Here is a 17,529-nt window from a genome sequence, read left to right as displayed (position 1 = left end):
TTGGTTATGAGTAGACTCATTGCTGTCCGTTTTGAACTGATGATTGTTAATGATTCTTATTGATTTCCACGGTCAAATTTCAAGGACACTCTGAAACATAAGAATCTGTGAGTGAAATTCAAATTTGCCGAATCATGGTACATATACTTAATTTTACAGTACCTCCTAGACCCTAACAAGTTTAAGGTCAAAGGTCAAAGTTCACAGGTCAAAATATCATCTTGAAATCAATAATTCTCTATCTTGATTATTGCGTGTAAAGGTTTCTTTTTTTAATCAAGATTTTATATCACTGGTTTGATTAGTCTCAGAAATTAGTTTAAGGCTAAAATAATAAAAATTAAATTTTCTCCCGCATGTACTCCTTATCACCACTTTGCAAAGTGATATTGCAAGTGATATTGCAAAATATGATGATGAAATACAATCAATGTTTTTATGATTTTAATCTATTTTGAATGGATTAACTTACCATATTAAATAAATTAATTAAAGAGTGAATTAAAAAAAATGCAGAACAATATATAAATACAATATAGAAATATAGCAATTTGGTAAACAAACTTCAAAGATACTGAAAGGAAATGATGATGGGTCTCTAGGGACTCGGAGTCAACATTTGATGCAGCAGCCTGAAGGGTTAACTTGTCTGTAGTGTATTCTGTCAAATAAGACAGTGATTAATGAATAGAATTATCTGAAAGCAACTAGCAGTTCCTTAAAGTTGATAATTGAAGAAACATTTCATTAAATAGGATTTAAAAAACTAATTATCTTTATGTATTCACGAATGTCTATTTTAAATATTGTTCATGATTCCAACACATTTAGCATGTCTTGGTTTTATGGCTTGTGAAATATATAGGACTTAATAATAAAAAATAAACAAATGAAAGCATATACGATGAAGAAACATGCTAATTAGATAAAGGGCAATGAGAAATACTCTAACTGGTCTCTTGGGTTCAATTATCAACACTGGCTGCATGCAGCAGCTTGTAGGGTTAAATTGTCTGTAATATATTCTGTCAAATTACAGTTTAACCAATTCATAAACATTCATTGATAACTTTTTCTTAATTTTATTACCACTGGCCATTGCTGAAAAAGATATATAGATCTTTAAGTTACTGTCGGCGGTTAAATAAATTGCCACGTTTGAGTTGCTTTTGGTAATATTTTTTAATATCATGTTTTCTTCTATCCTCCTTAGTATCGTTTTTTTTTATGTTGGTCTGTTGGTATTTGGAAAGAAGTCACTTCCAGATTTCCTGGGGAACCGCCTTATGACACAGCCACAAGTGGATATACGGTACTTTCATAGATCATGGCTTTTCCAAATCTGCGCACAAACTCATTAGAAGTTGTGCCATCATGAAATTTAATATGATATCCGGATCCCGTTCCTGGGTTACTTCGACTCACCTCTGTAATTCAAATTTAGTCCAGACAAATTGAATAAAAGCGTGCAGGTGATGGTCTGTTTGTTTGTGTTGATACTGCATACATGATTCGTTTAGTCAGTAGGCAAAACATTGTTAAAATACATTATCTCCCTATACTACCAAAGTCCTCCCGACGTCTGCGAGTAGTTCATATGCATGGGACGTGAACTTGTAAAACTGTTTTCAGTTCAATCTTTCTTTTGAAAACATAAGATAATTAAGTAAACAATCAAGTAGAATTGTTAATTTTTTTGCTCTGGTTTCACCACCCATTCACACCCATACATGTAGAGTAATACTTGTTCAAATTCATTGTTTGAAGAGTACTTTTTTGAATTTCATATACAGTTATACATGCAGAAATTTATAGCTGTAAAAACAAGCTTTTTGATATTAACAATTTATCTGCCCCTCCCCCCCCCCCCTCCTTTATGAAATTTCTATATCCGCGCCTGAGTCCCAAGTATCAGAATTGCATTGAAAAGTATATTATATTCATAGAACATAGTGAATAACCAAGAAATATGTCCAGAATCACATTTTCCCCGGGGAAAGGGTGGATGTTCCAATCCCGCTCTATACAATACAGTAAATTTATACACGACAGCTTTACTACCTTGGTCAATGTTACTTTTTGGCGATAACGGCATTCCATACAGGCGATTTATGCATAGAAATCAAATCAAATCCAAAAATTATACACGGGGGTATGTATTCATACAATTTGTGGTACATATTTGCTACGTTGAACAATCCGGAAAATCTTGCTCTGACATTCCGACTTTGACATTAGTGTGCAGGTACAGTCATGGATGTCCGGTACCAGCATTGACGAGTACAGTCTGGGATGTTAGCTGACAGACCCCACTCTGCTCAAAGGCCGTAAGCGCCGAGTGTAGGCCTAAATTTTGCAACCCTTCACCGGCAATGGTGACGTCTCCATATGAGTGATAGATTCTCGAGTGGAACGTTTTAAACAATATAGTGTACAACCAACCTAAACAAATGATAATTTTGTCTAACAAAAAGGAACGCAATATTAGTAGTAAAGAATCCGTTACATTAAATGGGGTATTTATTATTCCAAGATAATGGAGATCGATGCCCATTCCCTGCTTGGAATATGATATGTAATAATTATAATAAAATCTGCATATAATTTTACAGCATATATGCATATGTAGGTAGGTGAACTTAGATTTACGCGTTGTTCGAGGTTCGAGCCCTCGAATGAATAAATATTTCTATATGAAAAGTTTGAAGAAGACAAAAAGTAAAGTTACACAAAGGAAATCGTGCCATTAAAATTAACCATGCTCTATGCAAAAATAGTGGGACATTGAGTAAAAATGTGAACATAACGAACAGTGATCAATCTCATAACTATAGAAAGAATAAAAAATAGAGAATTGGGAAACACGGACCCCTGGACACACCAGAGGTGGGATCAGGTGCCTAGGAGGAGTAAGCATCCCCTGTTGACCGGTCACACCCGCCTTGAGCCCTATATCCAATCATAACTACTCGATCGGCTATTTCCGCAACTGTAAATGAACCTCGTATGTGGATCGACGCCATCAGAGTCTGTTGCCATGTATACACAAATGCAAATATGACATCACAGCCGTACGTTACAATATGAAACGCGAGCTTTCAAATGCATCTAAGAAAGCATACATATATAAGGTATTCTAATACTATCAATTTCCACTTATATTTTTATTTATTAGAGTGAATAAGACGTTAATGATACCAAAACTGAATCTGTGCAATCTCTACCCAGAGTTATCGTTCCTTACACTCACTTACACCTCTGTCAACGTCTCAATGGGTTTTACAAGATTTTTGTAAAATGTCACGTATGCTCAAATAAAGTATGGTTTTGACTTCAGTTACAAAAATATAAGTAAATAAATAAATATTGAGCAGATGTCAAGTCTTTGTGACACAAGAAGCATTGATTTGGGTTGAAACGTGGATATTGGGTAGTTCTATTGCACCAGGCCTATACATAGGTACATGAAGAATATATAGTAATGGGGAAAAATCTACAAATAGTTTCTTGTCCTACATTTTCCCGATATTTTATAAAATTAGTTCTTAGTTTTATTAGCCGTAAAAAAAAAAAGTGGATTTACATGTGGAATAATATTGCTTATTTTGAGACGTTAACAGAGGTTTAAGTTAGAACAAGGAACGACAACTCTGGGTAGAGATTAGAATCTGTGGTGAAATTATACAGGGATTCATGCTCTACCCAGAGTTCCATGCGCTACTCGTGTAAGTGAAGCTTGCGTAACGCGCCCTCTGGTGAGAGAATGACAGGGATTCAGTTCTGACCTTTTAACCTCATCCACAGGCGCGCTTCCGGCGAAGAAATGCGTCGATTTGATGCAATTCGTGCGCCGATCCACGTCCGAGTCTTCTTACCGGTTACGGAAAAGGACGAGCTCGTGATCGGATTGCCCTATATCTTGGTAAGGTAAACGGATTTATCCGTAGTCAGAATCAGAATATATAAGGAGAAGCTAACAGGATTGATTGATTGAATATTGTTTAACGTCCCACTCGAGAATTTTTCACTCATATGGAGACGTCACCATTGCCGGTGAAGGGTTGCAAAATTTAAGCCTATGCTCGGCTCTTACGGCCTTTGAGCAGGGATCAGGGATATTTATCGTGTCACACCTGCTGTGACACGGGACCTCGGTTTTTGCGGTCTCATCTGAAGGACAGCCCCATTTAATCGCCTCTTACGACAAGCAAGAGGTACTGAGGACCTATTCTAAACTAGGTCCCCTAGGGATCAAGGTAACGGGAAGCATGCTAACAAGGAAGCATAAAAATTCTCGATATATATAACCTGATGCGCAAGTGGAAATAAAGGCCAATGTTCATAGAAAGCAAGTTGTGTCACAAGTGTAGACACCAGGAATAGTTCGTGTATGTTATGAGAGGTAAGTATGTATATATACCGGCCGTGGAACCCTGCTGTAATTTCTGTATACTCAGTTTTGCTGATTAAAAACAGCCATCCTAATGCTTATATAACCCCATAATACCAACAAACTAGAATATATTCCTTAAACATACACTATAAAATTTTATAAAATGTTATATACGTGTATTACGATAAGATATATTATTAGTAACCATGCTACTAGATCACCATAGTACGCAGAATATATTGCAAGGGGACTATGTTTCGCGAATTACAGTTACTCGATTTAATGATAAAAAGGGGGCCTTTACTACGAAAAGATTAAAAGTCTTCAGGTTGATGAACGCTCAGCATGTCTGTAAACCCCTCCGTACTGATCGTTATACTGGGATTAATGTCATCCATTGATCTAGTTGGTAAGATACGAATTTCTAATCAAAATCTTAAACAACAAATATTGTAGTAGTGTAAGGGGAGAACATTTTTTATAAAAAAAAAAGAAATAAGTTGTATCAGATGGGATTCGAACCGGGTGCCGAGAGAAGGTCGCGTGTGATGGACGATAGGCATTAACCTCTGCGCCATTGAGACTCTGCAACTACGTAGATATTTTTGGTATTCTGTTTGTCTGATTATTATTGTAAAATTAATTATAATTGACTTTGAAGAGTATTATATTCTATTAATTTTGGGTAAAAGTATCTCTTGTTGAGTTAAAATAATTTCGTGTAATATTTTTCACACTTATGAAGACGGTCAGTGATTGGTCAGTGTGTGTAATAATAGAACCTGCTATTGGCGGTATTTTTGCACGAGATACAGAACAACAAAGACGTGTCTGATGTTGTGTCTAAATGTAGGTGATCAGTGTATTACGTTGACCTTGACCTGTCGTGGTGGCCATTTTTTTGGGCCGGATATTGCGTGCCTTGTTTAGGAGCACTGTCATTGATTCATTCATTGATTCATCATTGATTGATCACATTACACTACAACTGTGAATAAAAGGTGAAAAGAACTTGTGTGTTACAGTAGCATAAATATATTTTTTGTAGCATTAGAGGATTCATTTTAAAAAAATTCCTTCATAATTGACCTGGTCAATATTACAAAGGGTATTTGATTTTCCAGCATATCAGCACGGGGCGAAAATATGAATTTTTAATAGGTATATTGCAATGATAGTTACCTTTACAAACGTGTAATATCGGGGAAAATATGTTGGTGGCATTAATATCAATCATAACCTTCTTTATTAAGGATCAATATACATCATTAACTATTTATATATATAATTAATATCTATATACGACATTAATCTGATATCGAAAGCGAAATCGACATGCGTTATGGTATAAAACTGCATAAAATAATTTCTTGATAATTTCTGGTTTATTTTTTCGTTTACTTAAGAATGTTTTGTCACCTCTTTGATATCCGTAAACCCATTTAGTTGCTTAAATCTAATTTGCAGAATAGAGGGGAAATCTCTAGTAATTTGTAATCAACAGTTTCTCTGTGCATTCTATTATCATCATTTTCTCACCTAGTCTCACACTCACAGTATGAATATGACGTACGATATGGATATCTTTTTAAATATATGTTACTGTTTAATGGTTTGTATTATGATGCAATTTTTTTTTAATCTCTCAGATTGTTGATTTTTCAGCAGCTTTAAAATTGTTTCTCACATTTAGTTACAGTACATGTATATTGCATTCAAATACCTTTTTCATTAATTATAAGAAATAAATGTCCAGGTTGCTTGTATTAAAAGGGTTTATATAAACAGTGAAAGCATGGGGTATACCGTTATCACCCTATAAACACAATATAGACATGTATTCCATATATTTATATTCTGTTATATTTATAGGTATCTATATGATATCGTTAAAAATTAGAGAAGTATTGGTACAGATAAATATACTCGTATAGGTAAATATTTCAATACGGAAGTGTATGTACTTTCTGCGTATTACAATGTATATAGATGTAAGGTGCGCGATAATCTGAGGAAAAATATTTCATTTTACAAATTGATGTGGTTGCTTTGTAAAAAGGTATCATCTATTCATGATTCCAGAACACAAAACTTAATTGAATAAGATTAAACAAAAGCAGTGAAACCTGTGTAAAATGTGCACCGTACTAGAATCTAGACAACGGGTAGTAGACCGAAGTTCTTAAATGATTGGCGAGGTCACTGATATCTGATCGTCTTGATATTTAAAATCAAGGCCTTTTCTCCAATTATACCTAAATCTACATATCGCTACAGTTACACAATTACATTAAAAGCTCTAGTGCACTAACCTTTGTATTTACACACGACTAATACCAAGGAGAATTGATCATACACTGATTTCAAAATATTGAATATCATCTGTCTTGAGGTGGGTTTTTTAAAAATTTTACTTACGACTTTTTAAAAATAACAGAATGCTGTGCTGTGCACCGATTGCAAATATTGGAATAAATTCAGTTGTGAAGTTACGGTATTTAGTATGAAGAGATCCGTGGGTCATATACATGTAGCAGTGCAGTTGTGAAGTTACGGTATTTAGTATGAAGAGATCCCTGGGTCATATACATGTAGCACATGCAGTTGCATTCTCCTATACAAATTTTTTAAACATCTTATTGGTCCTGACATTGTTCAACTGATCATATATAATTATTGCAATTGGATATATTTGGATCGGGATATTTGTATCTTTATTTGACACAATGTACCCTTTTGGGTTCCGAGAAAAATATTTCAAAAATATCCATATATTTAGATATAAAAAATTTAAACCCACTCACTTGAAACAGGGGTGACTGATACTGACGGGAGAGTGTGAGAATTAGCTTGTCCACTTCCGATATCGAGAAAATAAAATAAAATAGATAATATAAAGGATACATGTAACATATGGTCATCTTGCATTGTATAATTTAAAAGAGATTCATAGACCCACCTATTTCGTCATGCTTTTAATGTGTGATATGAGATTTAGTTGTTTTTTTTTTAGCTCACCTGAGCTAAAACCTCAAGTGGGCTTTTCTGATCACCCGTAATCCGGCGTCCGTCCGTCTGTAAACTTTTAACATTTTTGACTTCCTCCAGAGCTCCAGATAATTTTTTACCACAACGAGTATTTACCCCCTGATTTTCAAATCAATGAGTATTTTGTTTTTCAAAAAAAGTCAAAAGAGTATTTTGTTAATTTACTGATTATATTTACCACTAATACAGAATTCGATCACTTAATCGATATTATGTGACCGAGTGTCTAACATTAAAATTTAATACCTTATGATAAATTTCAAAATCCCAATGATAATGAAGAATGAAGAGTTTATGATGAAAAGAACTACAAAGGATTTTCACCCGTAAATATACAAGTTTTTATTCTACAGTATTGAATAAATTTCATAAACACCAACAAACAAACAAAACTATCTGTCATATTGTAAATTAAACTGTTATAACTGAGAAACTAAAAGCATTTTTGACCAAAAAATATCAGTTTTCAAAAGATTTTGTGTCTTTCTATAGCACTTTTTAAAATTTAGACGAACCTAATTCTGCCCATATATATTATTTGCACTTAGTTTTCACTGCAAATTACGGCCGGATTACCCTCACCTTGTACCATTAACCAAGAATTGGTTTTCCTCCACCTGTGTAAAACGAGTACATGCGTGACGGAAGTCGGTAAATAAATGCGTGACTTTCATTCTCGCAAATGCTTTTAAATAGTTAGTGAGACAATGCTGCAGAAGCGTCCTTTCAGTAAAAAAAACTTTCAGTTAAAGTTTAACGGAAGAAGTATCGTTTGTCCGATTACATTTGCAATCGTCTACGATTGATAATACAAGATTTTCCCCTGTGCTTTCGACCGCACTCTACCTCTTTAAGAAAGAAGTATAACAGTAATAGGCTTGTACATAATACAGTTGTTTTGAGTTATCTCTAAGCCATCTTTCAAAATTGTCTTTCTCATCTAAACGTTTTTCATAGAGATTATATTTCCTGTAAATTAAGCGCTGAGCTAACCTCAATTTTTATAGATAATTCGTACTCATATTATTCTATCATACGTACGCATTACTTTAGGATTGCGAAGCGTATTTACATTTGCTAATGCGTGATTGTACGCCTGATTTTCAACTTAAATGCGTATTTGGTAAAAATTAATGAGTATTTACGCTCTTACGTACCTTATCTGGAGCTCTGTAAATCTTTTCAAAAACCACCGGGCCAATTTTAACCAAAGTTGGCACAACGCATCCTTAGGTAAAGGGAATTCAAAATTGTTAAAATAAAGGGCCAGGCCACCTTCCAAGGGGAGAAAATCAAGAAAAGGTAAAAATAGAATAGGGTCATTAAAAATCTTCCTCTCAAAAACCATTGGGCCAGAAAATATGAAATTTATAGATAAGCTTTATTAGGTAGTGCAGATTCTAAATGGTTAAAATCCTGGCCCCCGGGGGTCAGATGGGGCCACAATAGGGGATCAGAGTTTTACATACAAATATATAGGGAAAATCTTTAAAAATCTTCTTCTCAAGAACCACCGAGCCAGAAAAGCTGAGATTTATATGAAAGCTTTCTGATATAGTGCAGATTCTAAATTGTTAAAATCCTGTCCCCCGGGGGTCGGATGGGGCCACAATAGGGAATCAAAGTTTTACATACAAATAGATAGGAAAAATCTTTAAAAATCTTCTTCTCAAGAACCACCAAGCCAGAAAAGCTGAGGTTTATATAAAAGCTTCCTGATATAGTGCAGATTCTAAATTGTTAAAATCCTGGCCCCCAGGGGTCGGATGGGGACACAATAGGGGATCAAAGTTTTACATACAAATATATAGGAAAAATCTTTAAAAATCTTCTTCTCAAGAACCACTGAGCCAGAAAAGCTGAGGTTTATATGAAAGCTTCCTGATATAATGCAGATTCTAAATGGTTAAAATCCTGGCCCCCGGGGGTCAGATGGGGCCACAATAGGGGATCAGAGTTTTACATACAAATATATAGGAACAATCTTTAAAAATCTTCTTCTCAAGAACCACCGAGCCAGAAAAGCTGAGATTTACATGAAAGCTTTCTGATATAGTGCAGATTTTAAATTGTTAAAATCCTGGTCTCCGGGGGTCGGATGGGGCCATAATAGGGGATCAAAGTTTTACATACAAATAGATAGGAAAAATCTTTAAAAATCATCTTCTCAAGAACCACTAAGCCAGAAAAGCTAATATTTATACATGAAAGCTTTCTGACATAATGCAGATTCAAGTGTGTTAAAATCATGGCCCCTGGGGATCGGATGGGGCCACAAGGGGGGATCAAAGTTTTACATACAAATATATAGAGAAAATCTTTAAAAATCTTCCTCTGAAGAACCACTGAGCAAGAAAAGCTGAGATTTATATGACAGCTTCCTGATATTATGCAGATTCAACTTTGTTAAAATCATGGCCCCCCGGGGTAGGATGGGGCCACAAGGGGGATCAAAGTTTTACATACAAATATATAGGAACAATCTTTAAAAATCTTCTTTTCAAGAACCACTTAGCCAGAAAAGCTGAGATTTATATGAAAGCTTTCTTATATAGTGCAGATTCTAAAGTGTTAAAATGATGGCCTCCGAGGGTCGGATGGGGCCACAATAGGGGATCAAAATTTTACATACAAATATATAGAGAAAATCTTTAAAAATCTTCTTCTCAAGAACCACTTAGCCAGAAAAGCTGAGATTTACATGAAAGCTTTCTGATATAGTGCAGATTCAAGTGTGTTAAAATCCTGGCCCCCGAGGGTCGGATGGGGCCACAATAGGGGATCAAAGTTTTGCATACAAATATATAGGAACAATCTTTAAAATCTTCTTCCCAAGAACCATTGAGCCAGAAAAGCTGACATTTTCATGAAAGCTTCCTAATATAGTGCAGAGTTAAGTTTGTTCAAATCATGGCCCCATGTGGTAGGATGGGGCCACAATAGGAGATCAAAGTTTTACATACAAATATATAGGGAAAATCTTTAAAAATCTTCTTCTCAAGAACCATTGGGCCAAAGAAATTCACATTTACATGAAAGTTTTCTGACATAGTGTAGATTGAAGTTTGCAAAAAAACCATGGCCTCCAGGGGTAGGTTGGGGCCATAATAGGGACTACGGTTTTACATGCAAATATATATGGAAAGTCTTCTGATATGGACCACGGTGACTCAGGTGAGCGATGTGGCCCATGTGCCTCTTGTTAAATGTATATTTATTATTTTTCCCTAGAACATTTATGCCAATAGTGTTTTAGCTTTTATAATTTTTTTCACGCTGTTTTAGAAAATCTGGTATTTTAAGCGTGTTTATTGTTCGGAGAGTTTGATCTTTGTATTTTTTGGTGCACCGTTCTAAAGCACTTGAGAGTACTTTTTAGATACTTTGCATAGTGCTGTACAGAAAAACAATTCTTTAGCTATCGATTTTAATAATAATGTTTTATTTTGATAATTTTACAGTTGTAAGATTCTATGTCACACTGTCATTTAATTGTTTTATTGTTGCACTCCTCATCTCTACCCTTGTAAAGCGCCTTAGAGTAAATTGTTTTATATAAGGCACTTTATAAATTTATTTATTATATTATTATTATAAATTAATATTCTGTACAAATGTACACCTGATGAACTAAATCAAAGGGATTAGGCTTTTTACAAACTTTGATCTACTCTATGTGATGTTTCCACGTCACTTCCTTGTGATTTTTATGGAATTTAAGGAACTTCCTCATTACTTCTTTGTAAAACCTTGAATTCTGATGTAGGCCAATCCTGAGACTTAGGTCATTCTTTGAGCAAAGATTAACATATGTACTGATTTGGCATTGTGCTTATTGACAAAATTTTGAAGGGTTTTTTATACATGTATGTCTATATAAAAGTAAATTTTAATCAAAAGGTTCTACATGTGTAACGGGAAGAAATTCAAAAATAGTCCTTAATAATTTCTCGATTACTATCATAAACGATACAGCATGCATGTATAAGAGGCATATCTATAGTAAATGAGTATATGGATACTTTTTGTTGTAGATGGAGTGGCCTGTACAGCGGGTCAGACTTCCGGTGCCACACCTACAACGAATAGATACGACACAGATTCAGGTACTGACCTCCATTGCATTACGCTTATTGAACAATCTTTGTGGAGTTTTATTGAGGGAGACGTTGGGATTTGTCAATCTAAAATTTCTCACCTGTGTTAATATAATGTGTATGTATTGCCGGGCTAATAAACCATTATATTAATCAGAAGTAACTCGGTAATTATTTCCTTTTAACATTTTGAATATTTACAAACTTTTCCGAAGGATGCCATTTATTTCATATAGTAGTAGTGGAAATATATCTAAAGAATACAGCGATGAATTTATCTTTGACGTCATTCCAAATTAAATGTCAAATATGTCAGGAATGGAGACAAATACTGGTGATTTGCAAGTATCTTTGCTGGTTTACGTCATATCTGAGAATAATGCATTCATACTGAGACGTCTGAGACACCGGTTGTAGTTGAAGTGCCGCGATGTTTGACCTACGTATTACGTTCAAGGCTGTGACAAAGTGCGCTCTCTATCGTGCTGACGCATAGTATGACGCGGGTAGTAAGTTTTTAAGGTATCACCCTAAAGACTCGTGACTTCTCCACTAACTCTAGACACTTGGTAAAGGTGCAAACTGTGCCTGTTTTACATTGCGATCTTCAAGTGTTCCCTAATTACAAGACGAATTACAGTCAATTGAGGACGATCATTATCATCCTTATCATCGTCACCATCTCTATCATCCTCCACCTCCTCAGCATCATCCCCATTTCATGTCCGTGATTTTATACTTTAAGGAAGAACAATCATTTTGAATTCTGCTGACAATGACTACCAGATTAACTGCTGTGGTTTCGTGTCATCATGGGAAGTATATATAACAACTACCGATGGTACATTGTATGCCCAAGTATGGCGATTGGTCAACAGTAACTGGACTCTGATTGGACAAAACACTTTCGAAATTGACTGTATGTATCCACATCATAAGTTGATCTCAATTGTATGTGTTAAATATGTGTACAATGTAGCTTTTGATCTCAACTGTATGTGTTAAATATGTGTACAGTGTAGCCTTTACCAAGGATTCTAATTAATAAATAACGCCACTTTTTGTTCTCTGAACAAAGGGTACAATTTATGAAAATTGATATATAACCTTAAATTACAGCCTCGCATTTCAACTCTTTATACACTGGTCAGGTTCCAGCATCACAACAAATATCCGTAAACGCGGGCGACTATATCGGATTGTAAGTTAACATGCTTAAATTATCCCAATATATCATAGAAAATGTGTATTTTTTTTGGCTAAATATAGTTGTTTTGTTGATTGCAATACCTAATACAGGATATTGTCTCTTTTAAATGAAGTGCGTCTTCGGGCACCACTATACCATCCTACCGTAAAACTAATTCGGGCACAGATACTGCCACTGAGAATGTCATCTTCTCTGATTCAGCCGCAACGGTAGTGGGAAACACTTCAGTATTTTCAGCATATGCTACATTTAATATTGAATTCAATATTCGAGCTACTTTGTCACCAGGTATTTTTCAATAAGTGTTGTTTTATATAATATAAACATCATGAATATTCATTTCATAGAATCAGATGTGTGTGTATTAAGACGTGCAAATTGCAATCTATTGATTACAGGAATTTTGCTGATTATTACTATCATGGGGAACGAATTAATTACAAATGATCACACCCACATCCCCAAAGAATGATGCTTCCATATTTCACCGATTCAATATCCTCCATTGAATATCCACCGATTACTAGTCATAACAATGCTTTTATCTACTTAGGGAAGAGTCCAGCATTCTCGTCTTTGCCCTCTACTTCCTCAGTAAACGAAGAAACTGTGGTGGGAACGATTTTAATCACCGTCATAGCATCGGACGCGGACCCGTCTGATAACCTTACATATACACTGACGTCAATAAGCCCCGGCTCCACGTCCTTCAACTTTGACTCTGCCTCAGGTTAAATAAAATTGTAGAACATATAGAGATGGAATTTCATATGCGGTCTGAATTTGGATTAAACGACGTGTGCTTTGGCTTTTGTAGGTAACTTGACCACTTTGAATACACTGACTGTCGGGACGGCTGTATTTACTTTTTCTGTGGCGGACCTTTGCGGAAACACAGTCACCTCCACGTTTACTTTGACAGTTACAAACCAGGTAAATCTACTATTCTAGTGCAGTTAACTTACTTATTGTTATACACACGGATGCTATCTTTAAGCGTTGTATTTTCTTTAGCCTCCAGTTTTTCACAATCTTCCCAACACCACTGAGATCTGTGAAGATATTGCGGTTGAGACGGAGTTGTACGTTTTGACCGTCACTGATCCGACAGTGGGAGACACAGTCACGTGTTCCTTGAACAGCACCACTCCAACTACAAATGACTTGTATCTGTATTACTCTGTAGGAAGATCAAGTAAGTTGTAAATGTACAAACTAGGATATTCATTACGAATGTAAATAGCTACTATCGCACCAGCGAAATTTTCTTCCGATTCTGTGATATCTACAATAGTCATGAAACTGGTGTTGTTTGGAATAATTCCTTCGAAGTACGGATAATGTTTCTGTACAATTTTTAGCATATACAATTTACCTGCGAGCCCAAGCTACCCTTGATTACAATACCGCTAGAGATTATTTGATGAACATAGATTGTACAGACACCAAGGATAAAGTGAGTCGCACTTTTGTTGTATACGTAGTCAAGAACGAACCACCCGTTATGACAAATCTTCCATCAAGTAAGTAAATTTAGAATGTAATCATACTGATATCATTTCTGAATGTAGAGGAATTCAATTTTACCAATGTATTTGACATCAGAAATAATACGATAATGAGAGGTGTTGTGATGTACGGAATACAGTTAGTAATTTTGTCAGATTTCAATAATGGATTATCAAATGCTGTGAAGCATTAATATATATGTACAGGACGCATTGCCAACTTTTCGCAGAAAAAAACCCTGGATGGATGATTTGTTTGTTTTTTAGGTGTTAGTGTTTCGCCAACTACAATCACAGGGACAGCCATTTTCACCGTATCATCCACTGACAAAGAATCGGCCCAGTTGTATTACAACATGACATGTTTACCATCCTCATGTCCCTTCAAAATATTTGCTTGTAAGTTTATTGTCTCTAATTGTCACACCAGCTAAATGAATTTTTAAAATATACTTCTTGGAAGACTGATGAAGTTTATATTGCGTAATAACCGCCGCGGTGGTCTAGAGGTAGAGCGTTTGCCCCGCATACGAAATGTCGGGGTTCGAATCCCATCCGCGGCATGTGACAGGTGTTGAGTGTCACAGGTCTTGGAGATTACCTTAAAAACGGATGCCCTGTGTCACAGTAGGTGTGGCAGGCTAAAGTATCCTCACTGCTCAATGGCCGTAAGTGCCGAGGATAGGCCTAAACTTTATATCGTTCGCCAGTATTGGTGACGTCTCCATATGAGTGAAAAATTCTCGATAGGGACGTTAAACAAGATATAATCAATGAATCATATTGCGTAATGCATGTACCATTACCGTGCACTGGTTTTCCACAATCCCCATTTGCTATTTGCACATGAAAGAATGTCCATACATATCACGCATGCATTTATGCTTACATCTGTTAAATGTAATATCACACAGAAGCATACATCTAATCACCAATACATGTACATCAAGGTCAAAGGAATTTAGCATAGTATTTAAGTGAAACACGAATAATGTTGAAACTCGTGTCTTTAAAATTTTCGGTTATGCTCTCAGACCCACGGAGTATAATTCCCTTTAGGACAGATCTCGTTGAATTTTCCGCAGTCTTGTAAAAAAAAAATTATGGGTTAAGAAAACCCATGAAAATTATGTTTTGATTGAAACACTGAAACTCTCACAATTCAAATGGATTATTAAAAACAGAAAATGGATCTGAACATTATCTAAATTCACTAACATTATTTGCACAACCTAGTAGATGCCAACAATAAACATTTTACGCTTGCTTTTTACGTCCACGTTCAGCCAAAAATAACTATAACTTTATTGATTAACTTAGCATTGTGATATCAAGGTAATCATAACTGTTTGAGCTTATCGTATTTTTCTACTATACAATCCAAAATTATGTGATTTCATGTTGTAATGTTGATATATTGATATTATAGATTTTTGTATTCTTTGTTAAAGCTGGAGCAATCCTCACAGAGACTGATGTTGCCAATGTTACAGAGCCAGGGTTTGACTTGTACATATATGTGTACGATGGGGTGAACCTTGTGGGTCCAAAGGTGTTAACTGTACAGTTAATAGGTAAAATGACGACGATTATCTTAAGATTGGTTGAGTTTTTTCTGCACCTCGTGTGCTGATTATAAATACATGTAAAATAGTTAAACATATCATTGGTAACCTTTGGACAAATAGACGTAATCAGTGTGAAAATTCATTTTCAGAGAGTGAATCGTCTTCCACATCATCATCGTCTACATCTGACTGGCTGAGTACAGACGCTAAATACATACTGGTGATCTTGACCATATTCGCTGGACTAGCTACCTTTGTCGTGATTGGTTTTTGTATCTTGATGATTAAGCACCTGTGTTGTTCTAAAGGCAAGACGATTACCAAAACCAAACGTTTTCTCAGATGCATATCTAACGCCAAGATGATTACCAAAAACAAACGTTTTCTCTGAAACATAAATACAGTCTAGTTATGAATACTAATGTTTAATTGTCTCTGATGATGGAATGAGAATACAGTATTATTTGCATTTTCGTCTTAATTGTTGACTTGATTAATTCATACAAAGGATGACAAATTACAGTCACTCAAAATGACCGCTTTAGAGTTTGATTGACATGGTTTCTGTTACAACATAAAATTCACAAAAGCGAGCAAACAATATTATCAAAATAAGACTTCTTAGATCCGCGCAGTATACTCTGCGTATTAATATGCAAGTACATTCAGAAAGTACAGGATCACTTTGGTTTTAATTGGAGAAATATAGAAGTCTTCAAAAATCTTCTTCTCAAAAACCACTAGGTTTTGATTAGTCAAATTGATTGGTAAGCATCCTTGAATAGTGCAGATTCCCGTTTATTCACATCATGGCCCTGGAGAGTAGGATGAAGCCATAATAAGGGTTACATTTTTTCATGGCAATACATGCGAATTATTTTTTTAAATATATTTTCTTATAACGACCAGCAAGGTCATGGTTAGTTATATGAATGTGCAAGTATTCTCAGCTACTGCAGATTCAAACCCCTTCAAATCACAACCCGAGGGGATACAAGTTTTACTTATAGGCAAAGATCTTTAAGTTCCCAAGTTAATCAAATCAGCCACGGAGATCTTTGCTTTGTCAAAAAATTTGCTACGATCAACTCGATGGTCACGACTGACGACAAGATTAGGTAAGATTTGATGGGATCACCACGGTTATTCCACGATGAATACCACAATTTCAGTCGTGCCGCGAATCGTGATTGTGTGAACATACATGTAGCATAACAAAATGTTTCAGATTTCGAGATATAATCCTTTTGACGGCTGGAAATTTTGAAGAATATTCCGCTGAAGGGAGTTGTCATTAAAAATATGTACTACTGTATTAATACGGAATGAGAGTGCTAGTGTTTTAGAATACATATTTGATTAACACCACTTCAGGCATATGTAGTCGCATAGTAAATTTGAAGTTCCTCCTTCACATCTGTTCATATATTCATGAGGAGCAAAGATGGGGGTCTTGGTAGAGCACTTACTGGATCCAGCAATGTATCTTTGTAAGGGTTTTTATGTGGATTAGGAATCCAGTATAGGTACATGTGAACAATAATGGCTGCTACACATGTAAATGAAGCGCAGTAAAAACTTTTCACCTTATGAGACAATGTTATTAGCTGAATTCAACTAATTATATTCTGAAATCAAGGGAGGCTGTAAACTCGAAAAGATGGGGTGAGCGGGGTTGTGAATGTGAAGGGGACGTGCAGGAAGG

The 17,529-nt window shown here is 35.4% G+C and overlaps 1 protein-coding gene across 1 annotated transcript; it reads left to right on the top strand.

Moving 5' to 3' along the window:
* Window positions 1-4,720: 4,720 nt before the first annotated feature.
* LOC130052368 (uncharacterized) lies at window positions 4,721-16,298 on the top strand. The gene is made up of 12 exons (XM_056157094.1): window positions 4,721-4,802; window positions 11,476-11,547; window positions 12,284-12,457; window positions 12,658-12,739; window positions 12,861-13,036; window positions 13,302-13,478; window positions 13,566-13,681; window positions 13,763-13,943; window positions 14,110-14,271; window positions 14,524-14,655; window positions 15,708-15,830; window positions 15,974-16,298. The coding sequence occupies exons 1-12, from the start codon at window positions 4,739-4,741 to the stop codon at window positions 16,213-16,215; spliced, it is 1,701 nt and encodes a 566-aa protein (XP_056013069.1). The 5' UTR covers window positions 4,721-4,738; the 3' UTR covers window positions 16,216-16,298.
* Window positions 16,299-17,529: the final 1,231 nt, after the last annotated feature.

This window comes from Ostrea edulis, chromosome 2 (assembly GCF_947568905.1).
Source record: "Ostrea edulis chromosome 2, xbOstEdul1.1, whole genome shotgun sequence".
NCBI classification, from domain to species: domain Eukaryota; kingdom Metazoa; phylum Mollusca; class Bivalvia; order Ostreida; family Ostreidae; genus Ostrea; species Ostrea edulis.
This window is presented reverse-complemented; position numbering and strand designations above follow the sequence as displayed.